Source organism: Podarcis muralis, chromosome 1 (assembly GCF_964188315.1).
Source record: "Podarcis muralis chromosome 1, rPodMur119.hap1.1, whole genome shotgun sequence".
Lineage (NCBI taxonomy): Eukaryota > Metazoa > Chordata > Lepidosauria > Squamata > Lacertidae > Podarcis > Podarcis muralis.
In genome coordinates this window covers 90,059,841-90,072,815 of record NC_135655.1, presented here as the reverse complement: position 1 = coordinate 90,072,815, position 12,975 = coordinate 90,059,841, and the positions used below count along the sequence as shown (strand labels likewise).

The following is a 12,975-nucleotide window of genomic DNA, read 5'->3' as shown; positions in this document are numbered from 1 at the left end:
GCCCGGAGTGGCGGGGAGCGGGCCGGCGGCGGCGGCGGCGGGAGGCGGGGAGAGCGCGCGGCGGAGAGGAGAGGCCGGCGGCTGACCTCAGCGCCTGGGAGCGGCCAAGCAGCGGATCACGCGGCTGCTCAATAAAAGCGCGCGGAGAGGCGCCGGCTGCCGAGTGCGCGCAGTTTGGTCTTGGGCTGGCTTCAGCTTTCGGGGTTCGTAGCCCGCCTCGACGTGTAGGGGATTTTGGGTTTAGGGCTACCGGGCGAGCGAAGCTTAGCAGCAGCGGTAGCAGCAGCCGTCGAAGAAGATGCTGTTTTGGCACACGCAGCCGGAGCATTACAACCAGCACTCGACAGGCAGCTACCTGCGGTGAGTGAGCCCTTCGAGCCCGGGGAGCGAGCGGCCGTAAGGCGGGAAAAGGGCGCAAGCTTCTCAAGCGGGGCGGCGGGGGGACGTCGACCGACTGACTTACCCACGGACTGTCTTGCAGCTAAACTGCGGGCAGACAGGAGCAAGGCAATGGCTTTGCGGTTGGGGCTATTGGTTTACGCTGCAGAGCAGAAGGAAGGTCTCTGGAGCGAGGGGTCTCCTTGCTGAGCTCTACATTAGGGACGTACAGCGCAAGCTCCCGCTCTTATTTATGCGTGTTTGTTCAGAAGCAAGACCCTCTGCGCTCAGCGGCGCTTGCTGCTAGGAAAAGCGTGCATGTGGTTGCAGCCTTTGAGGGTCCAGGTCTGCCCTGTCAGGGATGCGGGAAGGACGGGAAGCGGGACCCAGGCGGCGTGGTGCTGGAGAAAGAGAGCTAGAAGCATACTGAGCAGGAATGAGTGGAGCCAAATTGGGTTTGTTTGTTTAATTTCGGGGGCGAACGACTTTAAGAGGTTGTGGTTGACTGGGCTCTTTTATAGAACACCATCAGTTGACAGCGCGTTGCGGAATATTATAGGCAATCTAAATTATGGTTACCAGATTTTTTTTCAATGAATCGGGGACCCTTTTTTTTTTTTTTTTTGAAGCTGAGTAGCAACAGGAAGTCAGTAGTGGGGATGGTGAGGCAAAAGACCCTGGGCCCAAGCACACATGCATATTGCATAAAGGTGCAAAGCCCTTCTTTCACACCCTGTGAAACATAAATGCGCAGGTTTTTTATAAAACTGGGCAACGGCACGCTGCCCGCCCATGACTCCTGAGCCTTCCCTGATCTCCTTCCCACTTTGTTTTGACAGATCAGGGGAGGCTTGGGAATCACGGGCGGGCAGCCATTGCCCAGGAGGGGCCAGCCTGGTAGTGCAGTTGGTTCTGGCTGGCTTCAGGAGCTGCTCGCTGCTGTGGCGCCTGCCATTTTTCCTGTGCCACGGCAGTGAGCAGCTCCTGAAGCCAACCAGAGCCAACTGTGCTACCAGGCTGGCTCCGGGCTGCTGAGGCTGCCGCTGCCATGTTTCCCGGGGACAGATTTGCAAATCTGGGGACATTCCAGGGACGGAATTTGTCCGGGGACAGATTTGCAAATCTGGGGACTGTCCCCGGGAAACGGGGACGTCTGGTAACCCTAATCTAAATAGGTGTTTGGTTCTGAGGAGAGGGGGAGAGAGGAAAAGACACGTGTGTGGTGTGCATGTGCAGTTTCTGAAGTTATGAGGATTCTAGTAAAAATAATGGATTGTTATGTAGCTGCTCCACCGGCAAGGATAGGCACCGTCTCAGAAAGATGTGGATTTGTGAAAGTGGACTCCATTTAGACCTCATCTGTGTGCGTGAATCTTGTGGTCGGGGATGGGTTGCTGAGCAGTGGCAGCTCAGATGGGCTAGTCTGTTTCAGGGAGCTGGATGGGCGCCATTCTCTGGAGCAGGAGGAGAGAGTGATGCAGCTGTGGGTTATCATGCTCACCTGTGATAGCTAGGGAGAGCTGCCCTCTGTGGGTTCTCTTAATGGTTTGGACTTGTTTGTACATTTCCCACTTTTTGTGGGGGTGTACGATGTGGGTTTGAACAAGTGGAAATTCCAGAAAACTTAAAGGAGCCTGGTGACTGCAGCTTCTAGCCCAGGTCAATTAATGCCGATTACCTCTTAATGCCTTTCCAGTAATTTGTCACTGAAAAGCTGCACAGCTGTGAGTGAGGTGGAAGCTCTGGTGACCAAGTAGTTATTTAGTTTGGATTAGTTAACACAGTGTCCTGCGTTGTGTTTGTGCACTTATAGATTGCTCAGACTTTTCTCTCCCAGTGCATCTTATGAGAGAGTAAGGATCACTTGGTGTTCATGACTGTGAATGCGTTAACTGTGGTATAACGAAAAGCTTTTTAACTATTTCTAGAAGAGTAGCCACTGCAACATCGTTTGCCACAAAAGCAACAAATATTCTTGTGGTATCTTAAAGACTAACAATTTTATTGTGCCATAAGCTTTCCTGGACTGCGGTCCATTTCATCAGATGCATGAAGTGTAATCCTGGACTGGCAAGTATATGCATATGCACCTCTTCAACTCTATAGATGTGCATACAGTACTCTACAGCCATGCATATAATTGTACTGAATTTGCCAGTTAAGTACTATCTAACACTTCATGTGTTTTGATGAAGTGGACTCTAGTCCATGACAATGTATGGCATAATAAAATGGTTAATCTTTAAGGTATCACAAGAGATTGATTGCTGGAACAGACAAGCACTGCCAGCCATCCTTAAATGATGGGGTAACCAAGCCTTACAGCACCTTAAACAGTAGCAAATTTAGTACGGCATGGGCTTTTTTTGAGTAGAGTCCATAGATCTATCCCTTAAATTAATCCCTCTATGAACAGGTCTGGGAAGATTTAGCAAAGTGGTCTTTGAGAACTGAGCAAGTGTCTTGCAAGCACTGGCAAATGTCTTGCAGATAGAGGCACTAGCTTTCCAAACCAGCTTTCTCTCATTCTTATCTCCGCCCCTCGTTTGAATGATGACGACTAGATCCTTTTCATTCACTTTACTGGGCTTGTTTAATCCAGTTTTTTCCTGCCTTATTTCCACATCGGTCACATTTTATTTATTTAGCAAAAGGGGCAGTGGGTAATGTAAAAGATAGCAAATGGAAAACCTACATTCCAGCCCTTCCCAACAGAAAGCTATACTTGTACAGTTGTGTTTTTATTTTAATAGTGTGATTTTTATCTGTGCTTTTGAACTGTGTCTAGAATGCTATTTCAAAATCCATAGTCAAGCAATGTCTTTGGTAGGACCAACAATAATGTCAGAAAACTGTGAAGAAACTTTTAAGATGACAAATGCATCAGACTGGATGGTGAACACAAATTGGGGTGTGAGGGGGAGAGAAAGCTGGTTTGATACTGAAGCCATAAAGTTTGCATTTAGCTGGTTTTAAAAATGGAGTGTAGGAGCAAATGGCAAACTTAAATTGCAATCGCTTAGGTTTCATGCCTAACAGTTTTCCATGTTATAACTTGTTTGGCAGTCTAGACACCAATAAGCAGGCAAAAGCCAAGCCATATAGAGCGACACATGATGCACTAATGGTTTGAATGTGTTGTTGGTACAGGCTCTTGTGTTCTTCCTACACCCTTCCCTGGCACAGTGTGGTGCTGGTTCCATGGTATGAACATGTGTGTATGTGTTGACTTGAGTCTTGTCCTGGTCTCAGTACTGTTTAAGGGTAAGGGGCCCTTCTATGGCTGTTGCTGTCTTGTGGGATCTCTCACCCAGGACCATTCTTGTACCCAAACCCTGAAGAAGACACCTGTCTGCTGCTAGCTGCACCTTCCCCCATCCTTTTGCCCTTTGATAGGAAATTCTACCCTTGGTGAAACAGTTCTGTTTCAACTTTTTAAAAGGCACAAAAGTCTCTCGGGGCAACTCTTACCTATTTCAGATTTGTGACAGAACATTAACCTTGCTTTATGCTCTGTGTTTTGAGGATATTTTTACTTCATCTCTCTCACCACCACCACCCCTCCCACTGAAATTCAAGCAGGTTCAGTGGCAGTTAATGCAAGGTAAACTCTGCAATCAATTTCTACATGTGGTTGAACTGAAACTGTTAATGTTGGCTTGATTTATATTCATGTACCATAACAACAGGGGCGCGGGTGGCGCTGTGGGTAAAACCTCAGTGCCTAGGACTTGCTGATCGCAAGGCCGGCGGTTCGAATCCCCGCGGCGGGGTGAGCTCCCGTCGTTCGGTCCCAGCTCCTGCCCACCTAGCAGTTCGAAAGCACCCCTAAGTGCAAGTAGATAAATAGGTACCGCTTTATAGCGGGAAGGTAAACGGCGTTTCTGTGTGCGGCGCTGGTGCTGGTGCTGGCTCGCCAGAGCAGCTTCGTCACGCTGGCCACGTGACCCGGAAGTGTCTTCGGACAGCACCAGCTCCCGGCCTCTTAAGCGAGATGAGTGCGCAACCCTAGAGTCGGACACGACTGGCCCATATGGGCAGGGGTACCTTTACCATAACAACAATATTGACAGCTGTTACCAACTTTCCTTTTTGCAACTTTTTGCCATTTTCTTTTTGTCCATCAGAAGCTACTATTGATAATAACTTTTCTGTAAGGTGTATATAGGTGCACAGAGGACTACGCTTGTGATCTTTAAAACCAAGAGGGTGTTTCTTTGTACAGTCATACCTCAGGTTACAGATGCTTCAGGTTGCGTGTTTTCGGGTTGCGCACCATGCCGAACCTGGAAGTACTGGAACAGGTTACTTCTGGGTTTTGGTGCATGTGCAGAAGCACTAAATCGCGCTTTGCGCATGCGCAGAAACGCTGAATCGCAATGTGCGCGTGCGCAGTCACGGCACTGCAGGTTGGGAATGCTGTGGGTTGCGAACGTGCCTCCCGCACGGATCACGTTCGCAACCCCAGCGTCCACTGTATTGGATAAAAAAAGCAACTTTTATTTTACTATCTCCTTAGTTAAAAAAGAAGTGGGTAAGGGGAAAAAAGTGTGGAAGATTATTTATTAGGGAAAGTGTAGAAACAATAAGTTAGCTTCTCATACAATCTGCAGTAAAATTTCATTGTACACAGGTTGTACATTGACATTATTATTATTATTATTATTAAAAGTAACAAATCTTGATTATGTAAGAGTTTGCTTGAATACATTGTGTATCATTTTACCAGTGGTATGGAGCAGAGATTATTATTTGTGTGAATGAAAGTACTTTGTCTCTTCAATCCTTATTCTGGTCCCAGCACCTGTATATTAAGCCAGTGTTTCTCAAACTATTTGATGTGGTGGACTGGCATTGCCCACCTCTGGGTGCCAGGGACCAGTACCATATTTGGTCCCTGAAGCTGTGGTGGAGTCACTGTGGACTGGCAGCTCATCACCCGTGGAACAGGACCAATTTGTGGATCAACACTTTGAGTAGCACTGTACTAAATATCTGCCCATGTAGTCAGCTACAGAAGCAGTTTATCTATTTTTCTCACTCAGAGGAGTGAGCAACATATCCAGTGCATCTTTTAACAGACAAAATATTTGAGGTTTTTTGCTCCTGTTTTGAATTTGTAAAATGGAAGGTTAGGTTGCTTTTTCTATTGGATCGGTTCTATTTTACCTAAATGGTTTACAATTTCAGTATACTAAAACAAACAAATGGTGCAAAATATAAAACAATGGAGATTCACCTAGGTCAACTGATGAGAGAGTGAACCACTGCACGAGTACTTTATAGAGTTTCACAACTAGGTGTGGACATGCCTAAATTTAGGCAGCTGGTAGAACTGAACTGCAAAGATTTTGGTGGAGTTATTCTGGAAGGGGTAGGTCAGTATTCTTTAAGGATTTCTTTTCCTCCTTTTGTTAACCTTGCTTTGTCCTTCTTGTAATGTTAAGTTGGCGAGCCTTTTGAATTGCATAACTATGACAAGCCTATTCTGTGGCATGGGGTGAGGCGATAAATGTAAAGGGCTCTAAACCAAATAAATTGGCATGCTGTAAATAACCCTTGCTATAAGAGATGCAAAACCATTGTTGTGGACCAACCTTCTCTGCTTGGCTCTGAGCTGTGTGGTAAGGTAGGTATGCCTCTGGTGTGCATCTTTAAAGCATTCTAATTATTTTTCATTGTCCCTACCCAGGAGATATTAGTTATATAATACCTGTGCTCCATCTCCATTAGCTTCCCTAATTGGGAAAGTGCTCATGACTTCCCAGAGTTAATGAAGATGGCTCTTGTATTTTCAATGAGAGCTCTGTTGCTGCTCTGTCCCACTACGCTGCTGTTAAGCCAGAGCCCCTAACATAAGGGCAACCAATCTGGTGCCAGATGTTTGACTCTGAGCAGCATGGCCAGACAGGGATGAAGGGACTTGGAGTCCAGAAACATCTGAAGGACAGCAGGTTAGGGCTGTCCTAGCACATGACACTTCCCTAACTGAAGCAAAGGTCTTATTCACACTCAGTGTTAGAAACTGAGATATGAAAGCTCAGAGCTAAATGGCACCTTAAACTTAGCTTATGGGCGCAACGGCAGAATGCCTAGGCACGCTTTTTAATAAAAAGAATACAAAGCTGAAAATGAATGAACTGCAGCTAAAATAAGTTCATTTTTCACGTGGTCTAGTCCTTCTCCTGCCCACCCCTTAATATTCTTAAGAGGGTCTCTTCTCCAGTCTTTAGAGAGTAGCTGGAATTGGGGAGGCAGAAAAAGGTCCTCCTTTCCTTTCATTCTGCAGTTTTAATCTGAAATTTTAGGCTCAGTACAGTGCCCAGAGCTTAGAAACTGCTCGTGCTAATGAAATTCCCTGTCGGAAAATGCTCCTAGAACAGTGGGAGTTCTGTTGAACTTGGAAGGGCTTGTTTCTGAGTAAGTATGCACTGGCTCATTCCCTTGCTTAATAAAGGAGGGGTTGGTTAACACTAATGTATTCATAACACTCACTACTGCTCAGGTTTTGATGATAATAATAATATCTGTCATTAAATGCTTAGCGCTTCCCCTGATTTTCAAAGCATTTCACACACCCTCTCAGTACCTTATTTGTAGTAAACCTGTGAGTCGAAGCAATATTGCCTGCATACAGCAGATCCGATTCTGAGAGATAGTAGTTTACCTAAGGCCATTCACTGAGTTAATGATTAAAGTGAGGTTTGAACTGAGGTTGCCACTATGCTGGACCAACTTTTTACAACTAGATGTGTAAAGTACCTATAACTTTTCCCCTCCTGCCAAAAATCACATTCTCTAAATCGGCAGGGAAGGGCATTAGTGTGAAGACCACAGTAGAGGTGAGGAAGTAAGAAGTGCCACTGCCTGCTCCACAAACAACATTTTTCATGCAGATTATAGCTTCCACGCATGCCTACGTTTTTGCAAAATGAAAGAAACTACATGTGACTGAGCATCACATGTTGTTTGGGTGCAAGGTTACGAAAAGCATCTTAAATGCAGTGAAGTAAGTAATTTAGTCACATGCTTAACACTATGGCTTATGTGTCCTTTTTTCTCCATCAGATAAAATGTCAACTTCTCTCACTTAAGGACTTTTTGTCACAAAATATTGCCAAATTAGCATGTTTTGTTCAATGGGCTCAGAAGCCAGATTCCCCATCCTTGCCTTGATGCATATAGGCATACTTGGCATTAAATTTCATGAAAATTGGTCCCCTAACTGAAATGCCAAGAGGTTTCATGATGACCATTGGACCAAAATGATGGGCATCTGTGCTGCGCATATATATACAGTGGACGCTCGGCTTGTGAACGTGATCCGTGCGGGAGGCACGTTTGCAACCTGCAGCTTTCACAACCCACAGCGCCATGTCTGCGCACACGCGGATTGCAATTCGGCACTTCTGTGCATGCTCAAAGTGCAATTTAGCACTCTGCGCATGCGTGGCTGCCGAAACCTGGAATATAATTAGATTTTCTATTTTACAATTTTAAATACTCATTTAAACATCCTTACAGTATCAGTGACTTCCCTTCTTCTCCTTACATGGTTCATTTTGCATACCATAAATCCCAGCATATTTTACATAAACTAAACCATTCAGTATTCCATTATTATAACCATCAAAACTTATTTACACTGTTGAATTTATCTTAAGGCAGCCAGCATTTTCAAGTGTACACATTTCCCCCCCACACACATTCAATAAACATTTTCCAATTTCCTTTTAATGTATAAAGAAGATTGTGCTGTATATTTTGGATAACCAAAACATAATTATCAGACCAAGGGAACAAAACTAGTTTGATTTGATTAGAGAAGCTGGGAAGTATGTTATTACTCTTTCAGCTCAGATACTGGTATTGTAAAGTAATCAGTTACAAAAAATGGCATTGGTTTTGACTTGAACCAAGTACTGATGTAAAATGATTAGAAGTAGATTTTTTCTATCTCATTAAAACTAGGCACCTTATGCTGTATGTACAGTGCACTAATGTACTACCTGATAATGCACTTTTAAAAGAGGAGAACTCATGACACTCTTGCATAGGTTCTCAGTCTTGTGACTAGTTCAGCAGCCTTAGAATGTGGCCTAACATGTTCAGAAACTTATAAACGCAAGTCTGCGGTCTAAACATAGCATAAATGTGAATATCTACCACAAGAGGAACTGTCACCCAGAGAAGTGTTGTGCACCCATCTCCATTTATCTAATGCATAGGGTATGGAATTCGTATGTGCTTTGTATAAGTTTTTGCACATTGTTCTCTGAGTGGGAATAGCCTTAAGATAACACTAGGCAACTACCTTGGCTAGCATTTTTTGTTGGAGTAGTAGATGGAAAGGGTTTTCTATTGCTACCTTGATGCTTTTGCAGCTTAGGATGGGGCTTCAATTGTCTATATAGCTCTTTGCCTATTGTACTAACCCTTCTAGGTTGGCAGAAGCTAGGACAGAGCAACAGGAGTTCATGCCATTGGCAGATTCGAACTGCCAACCTTCTGATCAGCAATCCCAAGAAGCTCAGTGGTGGCGCTGAATCCATGCAATGGGCTGAGCTCCCGCTGCTCTGCCCCAGCTTCTGCCGACCTAGCAGTTCAAAAGCTTGCCAGTGCAAGTAGATAAATAGATACCGCTGTGGTGGGAAGATAAACAGCATTTCCATGTGCTCTGGCACTCGTCATGGTCCTCCATGTGCCAGTAGCAGTTTAGTCATGCTGGCCACGTGACTCAGAAAGCTGTCTGTGGACAAATGCTGGCTCCCTCGGCCTGAAAAACAAGATGAGCACCACACCCCATAGTTGCCTTTGACTGGACTTAACCATCCAGGCATCCTTTACCTTACTAACCCTTCTAATTCCAGTCTCTCTTTAGTTCTTCCCCTTTGAAAACCCATTTCTTGCATCACAAAGCAAAATCTTAAGAGATCTGTCTTTCTAATGTAGAATAAATGTAGTTATTTTCAGCTGTCTCCTAAGCACTTCTTTAATTGGGCTGATCATTAGATCTCGAAAATATATTCTGACCAGCAGCTCATGTCTTCAGCTGCCAACTATATAAGCAAAATGTTCTCATTGAGAAACAAATATTTTGATGTCCATTTAATGTGATAAGTATACAATGCAGCAATGTGATAGGAATCCAGATTGCCATATTCAAAGAATTCCTATTGCTTAGTCTTGATTAAACTCATTGCCCAACACTGAAGAAATGCCTACTTTGCATGGTAAACCTGACATATTGGTGTTGCTGGGGGGGCCTCTTACATACATCTTTATGTGCAATTTCTGGCGAGGGAGATGTTGATTGAACTTCTGTGAGTTGGAAACAGATGCTGGTTTGAGGTTCTGAATTATTTCTTTGAAGGGGTACTTTTTGGGACATTAAACTGAGAGGAGGGATTTCATAGTGCTACTTGGGCGCTGTTAGGTACAAGGAAGGTTGCAGTTCTGAGGAACTGAATTTCTTGTCTTGTTTACTTGTCCTTGGATTCAACTGTTTGGTTTTGAGAAAGAGTGTCTCATTCTTTAGCTCAAGACCAGGCATTGGCAAACTTGGCCCTCCAGATGTTTTGGGACTACAACTCCCATCATCCCTAGCTAACAGGACCGGTGGTCAGGGATGATGGGAATTGTAGTCTCAAAACATCTGGAGGGCCGAGTTTGCCTATGCCTGCTCAAGACCATTTCCCAGCAAAATCTTAATCCTTCTCTTTTAAGAGTAAATGCTACATTGTAAAAATCCAACTCAGATGTGTTGGCATCTTCCTTTCACAATGTGTGCTCTCTCTCTCTCTCTCTCTCTCTCTCTCTCTCTCTCTCTGTGTGTGTGTGTGTGTGTGTGTGTTAGCCCTCAGTGCTTTCCAACATATTTGCTACATTGCATGTTGTGGGAATAATGGCAGGAATCTGTATTTATGGGTGAACATTGGTGGTGTAAGTAAGTGAAGCCAGAACGGTTTTGTTGGAGCAGACTTTTCTGCCCTTACACCGCTTAACTATATTTGTACATATTGCAAATGTTTCATTATTGAATTTGTCATATTGGCTTTCTGGTAAACTGATCACAGCAAAAACAATGTTTGCTTGTGGGATATGGGTCCTACAGACCCTGCCTTCAACCTTTGTTATTGCGCCAGTACTTCTGTATGATCAGAGTTGTAATGAAGTGTTGCTAATTGGGTATGCATTGTGTTGTTTCAGTGATGTCCTCGCGCTCCCAATCTTTAAACAGGAAGAGCCTCAACTCTCCCCTGAGAATGACACAAAACTCCCTCCATTTCAGTATGTGCTCTGTGCGGCCACATCCCCTGCTGTGAAGCTTCATGAGGAGACACTGACTTATCTAAACCAAGGTAAGACTAACACAATTAAATAGAAAATTGCACTCCAGAATTTGCCAGACTAAATACAGCAATTCTTCAGTTCTTTTTGGCCTGACAGTTGCCAAAACCACATGTGTGACACTCTGGTCAGTGCATGCAGCAAGCTCAGAGAACATTACATGAAAGAGAATGGAACAGAAGTGTAGAGATCGGGTCTTTAAACACCAAATTAATATTTCTGTGAAGCTGAGAGTTGACATATAGCCAACAAAGTATATATGGTTCTGATGAGCAGTTCTTCTTTGTTGTCCTTTGAAATGTGGTACTTGACTTCTGGTAACACCTTAGTGGTCTGCTCCAGTAAGATTGAAGACCAGCTCATTGCTGAGTGGTGAAAATATTGGCTTAGAAGGGCAACAGGGACCAACCTCTTCCAGGTTCTGCTTCAGCACTCACCATTATTCTCCCTTTATCTACCCTGCAAATGAGTTGGGCACTGTCATTACACAGATACTTATTTCTAGTTGGTCAGAGTTTTGCTTTGGGTGGTTTTTTTAATGTTTGAAGGAATAATGAAGTTGTGTGTGTTGTGAGTTGGTTCTCTTCATTCCTACCCCTCTCACACCAACGGCACAGGCCTGTCATGTGTTACTGTGTTGACATGGGAGCCACTTTCCCATGGTCAGCCACCCTGGCAAGTCTCTGCAGAGAGGAATTTTAGGGGTTCAACAAGTGATGTGGATCCTTCCCACACCACTTTGTGTCCCTCTGTCATTTTGTCCAACTCTCAATGTTTCCTCTTGACAGATGTTACTAGATTAGCATTAGATGTAACCACAAGGAAGCAGCTCAGAGGCTGCTCCAGTAATGTATGGATTAGTCCTACCTAAAGCATTTCAATTTTCTTTTCTTTTAATAAGGTGACTTATGCCTGTCTGAATTGCAGATATTTTAGAAAATGTGGTTGCAAAAAATGGGAATAAAGCGCCAAATAGATATACCTAAGTTGTGAGCCAGTGTTGCTCTGGGTTTTGTGCATGCAGCAAGCTTACAGTACTTGGTACCAAAATAATTCTCTTTAAATCTTTTTTTTAAAGTGCATGACCTTAGTTATTTTATCCTACACCTCCAGCTCTATATCAGCAGGAAAAGTAATATCTTATCTCAGAGCACACAATGTGGTCAGAGAATATACAGCTTTCCAAGCTTCATATAATTTCAGAAATGGACCTGCAACAAAGCATAGTGTGGGTGGGTGGGTGTGTGTGGAATTGTGCCTTCTTGTATAATCAGTTCCTGTATCCTTATTGTGCAGTTTTCTCTGTAATATGTTTTTTAAAAAAGTTTTGTTTTTGAACATACTTTACTGTATGCTTCCAAAAGTAGTTCTAATTACTACTGATAAGAGTGATTTAAAGTCCTGTTCTGGAATGGGATATGTTCCATGATGAGATGCGATTATGTATAGGAGACATGGTGATGGGAAAGACAGACAGTGGCTTCTAAGTGCTATGGTGATTGCTCGTGTAAATGTTCTTCATTAGGAATGTTACACAATTGGTATCTTAAATAATGTATTACTTTAAAAGAGCTGCTGCTATGGTGTTTGTATTTTTAATTTTGCTAAAGGCTCCTTTTTACATTCTTAGTTTCTTGATCTAGGAAGACTTTAAATTTGAGAACCCATAAGTTTTGTTTGGCCAGTGATTCCATTTCCTCACAACACAACGTAGCAAGCGTGGTTACCTTTTAGCTATAGGTATTTTTTTTGGGGGGGGGGAAGGATCCTGCCATCAACCAGGGGCATCCCGCCATTGACAGGTAGATAGCGATCGAACTGGACTAAACTATATAAACTGGACAGCCCTGGACTAAACTATAAAAATAATGGATCTAGAGCAACATAAGATACCAAAAAAACCCCATCCCTTTCTTACATCTGTGGAAACAGAGCTTACCTATGATGGTGACTTTTGGGGGATCCCTTGTAAAACTCATGAGGACTCATAAAGATCTGTGGTTGCCTTGTTTTTACCATAGCAGTAGTGAAGATGCTGGGACGCGGGTGGCACTGTGGGTTAAAGCCTCAGCGCCTAGGACTTGCCGATCGAAAGGTCGGCGGTTCGAATCCCCGCAGCGGGGTGCGCTCCCGTTGCTCGGTCCCAGCGCCTGCCAACCTAGCAGTTCGAAAGCACCCCCGGGTGCAAGTAGATAAATAGGGACCGCTTACTAGCGGGAAGGTAAACGGTGTTCCGTGTGCTGCGCT

At 44.1% G+C, this 12,975-nt stretch overlaps 1 protein-coding gene across 1 annotated transcript in view; it reads left to right on the top strand.

Annotated features, from left to right (window-relative positions):
• The first annotated feature begins 218 nt into the window (after positions 1-218).
• TFCP2L1 (transcription factor CP2 like 1) overlaps positions 219-12,975 on the top strand; it is a 40,312-nt gene continuing 27,555 nt past the window's right edge. Inside the window, exons 1-2 of the mRNA XM_028743112.2 lie at positions 219-360; positions 10,588-10,739. Coding sequence (XP_028598945.1) covers positions 299-360; positions 10,588-10,739 — 214 coding nt within the window. The 5' untranslated portion in view covers positions 219-298. The remainder of the gene's footprint in view (positions 361-10,587; positions 10,740-12,975) is intronic.